Below are 3215 nucleotides of genomic sequence, written 5' to 3'. Positions count from 1 at the left end.
TTCCCCCCCCCCCCCCAGCTCTGTTTGGCCAGTGTGCCTCAGCGTGGGATGGGAAAGGTTGGGAAACACTGGTGTCCCTCACTCCCAACCTGCTGCCCCCAGGTCCCAGCTCCACCGTGTGTGGGTTAGGGGAGGTGTGAATGGAGCATGGGAACCTGCAAGGGAAAACCCATGGTTTCCCAGGTTTTTCTCTTTTAAAGGAGAATCCATTTTTAAAGTTTGTTTGTGACCCTTTCATATATTCTTGCTACCCACTTTTGGGTCATGACCTGCAGGTTGAGAAATACTGATGTATATTAAGTTTGTTGCTGGCTAAATTGTATATGGTACCTAAAAAAAGGAAGTGGTATGGCTATCGTGAGTCTAACTAGACATAGGTGCTGAAGTAGTTGGATTGTAACTTATGAAATCTTCTCTCTTTCCTATCTCCCTGACCCATCCCAAACACCTTTTTGAATTCCAGTCCAGGGCATGATGGTACATGGAGTGAAGCTCAGTTGCAAGAACTGGCCCAGCTGAGAATTAAGCATCAAGAGGAGCTGACGGAGCTGCATAAGAAACGCGGTGAGGTTAGGAACTCTTTTTGTGTTCTGTGCATCATGTGTGTGGACCTTTGTGAATGGACCTTTGTGAATATGGATTCTCTGTGCCGTAGTTGTTGGAAGGTGTTGGATTCTAATTCTGTTTTATTATGTCTAATGTACTTTTGTTTAATCATCTGTTTCTACCCTTTGATGCTTCTCATTTGCAGAAATGTAACCTATTTAAGCTGCCAACCCATTTAAATGCTGGTTTAGAGTTGCTTTTTGTGGCTAATTGACACACTTGAATATTTCAGAGCTTTTTTAGCCATTTAAAAAAGGTGAACCTTTTTTCCTAGTATGTAACAGTGATTACTCTTTCTTGGGTGTAGACTTCCCTATCTGATATCCTGTATCTTGGTAATATACCTAGACTGGTTTCCTGGTTTTGAAAAGGAAAGAGAAGCAAGTCTCACTTGTAGCTTTGGATTGATACTATCTAACTGGGAGCCAGTCAGTGTTTGCTTGTCTAGGTAACAGCCCTGCACTATATAGTAATTCTTTTCTCTCTCTAGTTGGCCCAGTCTGTAATAGATCTGAATAACCAAATGCAGCAGAAAGACCGAGAGATGCAGATGAATGAAGCAAAGTGAGTAGGAGCAATTTCTTTTTCATGATGGGGTATGAGACCCAGAGTTTTGATTGGATTATTTGTTTGTGTAATAGGATCTAGGAGCCCTAGTCATGGGCCAGAACCTTATTTTGCTGTGTTGTGCATATACACTGCCCTAGACAACATTCTTACTGCTACATATTCTGTACTTACAGGATTACAGAATATTTGCAAAAGATCTCTGAGCTGGAAACAGTGTGCCAGGAGCTACGCAACAAACTGCAGGATCTTGAGCAAGCTAATCAAACATTGAAGGATGAGTATGATGCCCTCCAGATCACCTTTAATGCTCTAGAAGAGAAACTGAGGAAAACCACTGAGGACAACCAAGAGCTGGTCTCACGTTGGATGGCAGAAAAGGCTCAGGAAGCCAATCGTCTCAATGCAGAAAATGAGAAAGATTCAAGGTGAGATTTAGTCACCTCTACTTAATGATCTTTGATTGGGTAGGGTTTTTAGTACTCATGAATTCAAAAGATACAGCTTTCAACATCTAGCCCCAAAAGGACTATGCTTCTGAAGTTGTCTTGTGTACTCTGAAAGTCTAGAAATTTTAAAAAGTCACTTTCTTCCCCATGGAAGAGCATCTTCTCTAGGTCTTTTGTCTAGATCTAAATCAAATCCACCCTTCATTTAAAACAAGTTGGGGGTGGTTCAGCTTTGAGCAGGGGGTTGAACTAGATGACCTTCTGAGGTCCCATCCAACCCTAACTTTCTATGATTTAAATCACGACTTAAATCACTGGTAAGCCTCAATTTAATCATTGTTTTCTGCAAAAAGTGCATTCTTGTTGTTTCATGATTCATTTAACTTCTTGAAACTTTGCACTTTTACAGGGAGGTAAGGGCTTGACACTGTACACAAACTTGCAGAGGGAAAATAAGGCTGATGGGTGGGTAATCAGGTCTGTTATCTCTCATCTCCATATATTGCTCTTAACAAGGATATTATTTCTGGAGAGAGAAATCCACAGTTTGAGAACTGAAACTAAGCATCACAGAGATGCTTAATGGGATCTTCTAGACCAGGGGTGGCCAACCTGCAGCTCCTCAGAAGTTAATATGTGTCTCCTTAAATCTTTGCAAAAGCACAGGGTGACCAGGCTTCCATTTGGTGTGAGCCTTCCTGAGTATCCACTTGGAAGCTGGTCACAGTGTGTTTGTGCAAAGATCCAAGGAGACCCATATTAACTTCTGAAGAGCCGTATGGGGCTCCAGAGCCATAGGTTGGCTATTCCTGTTTTAGACTGAGCACCGAGTCCCATTGGGTAGAATGATTTTTCTTTAATCTTTATTAATCTATAGAGGAGCCTCTAGGAACCCCTTAAGATTGGGCTCCTAATATATTCCATGGCCTGTTGTGACCTATTTATAAAACTTTACTAAAAAGGTTATGTGAATATATTGTCTCAAATAGTATATAATTAGAAGTTATAATCCCTATTCCATGATGATGTATTTGAGCTTTAATATATCTTAAAATAAACATATATAAAAATAATTTTGTTTTTTTTGAAAAAGCATCTTAACAAAAAAAATCAGAAATATGATTTTAAATAAAAATATATGATTTAAATGACAAAAATCTGTGTTTTATATATTTATTTATTTTTAAAAATCCTTGATTGTTATCCACCCTGTGAAGTAATGAGTTTCCTGCTATTTCTTCCCATAACTGTTCCTGCGCGTAATAGGACAAACATCAGGAATCTCTACCTTGGCATTAAACTTGGTCTTTACTTTGCTCCATCATACTTTGTAATGGCTAATTTTTAGCCCCTGCCCTTTGGCTAAGTTAACTAATTGTAAATTATGTGTTCTGTTAATTTCCTCGGTTGCCATTTGATCACTAGCTTAATCCTATTCTTTTTTATTTCTGGGGTACTCATCTGAATTTTCTGTTGAATTAGCATCTAATAATATTAAAATGCCAAAGATCTGTATAGTCTTCAAAGTATAGTTTTTCCCTTGTAATGTATAGTGCCCTGTTATTGCATTGTGATGCATGTATATTAGCAGCA

The 3215-nt window shown here is 39.1% G+C and overlaps 1 protein-coding gene across 4 annotated transcripts in view; it reads left to right on the top strand.

The window, feature by feature from the left end:
- Positions 1 to 3215, top strand: part of ATG16L1 (autophagy related 16 like 1) — a 31487-nt gene that overhangs the window by 6759 nt on the left and 21513 nt on the right. For 3 of the 4 annotated variants that reach the window (XM_019503751.1, XM_019503750.1, XM_019503749.1), the window contains exons 3-5: positions 464 to 569; positions 1097 to 1170; positions 1350 to 1601. In XM_019503751.1, the coding sequence (XP_019359296.1) occupies positions 1130 to 1170; positions 1350 to 1601 (293 nt within the window). In that variant the 5' untranslated portion in view covers positions 464 to 569; positions 1097 to 1129. Of the gene's footprint in view, positions 1 to 463; positions 570 to 1096; positions 1171 to 1349; positions 1602 to 3215 lie in introns of those variants that run through there. The other variant, XM_019503747.1, reaches the window with a different exon arrangement.

The sequence above is a fragment of the Gavialis gangeticus genome, unplaced genomic scaffold, assembly GCF_001723915.1.
Source record: "Gavialis gangeticus isolate Ggan-Ray unplaced genomic scaffold, GavGan_comp1, whole genome shotgun sequence".
Classification (NCBI taxonomy): Eukaryota; Metazoa; Chordata; order Crocodylia; family Gavialidae; genus Gavialis; species Gavialis gangeticus.
This window is presented reverse-complemented; position numbering and strand designations above follow the sequence as displayed.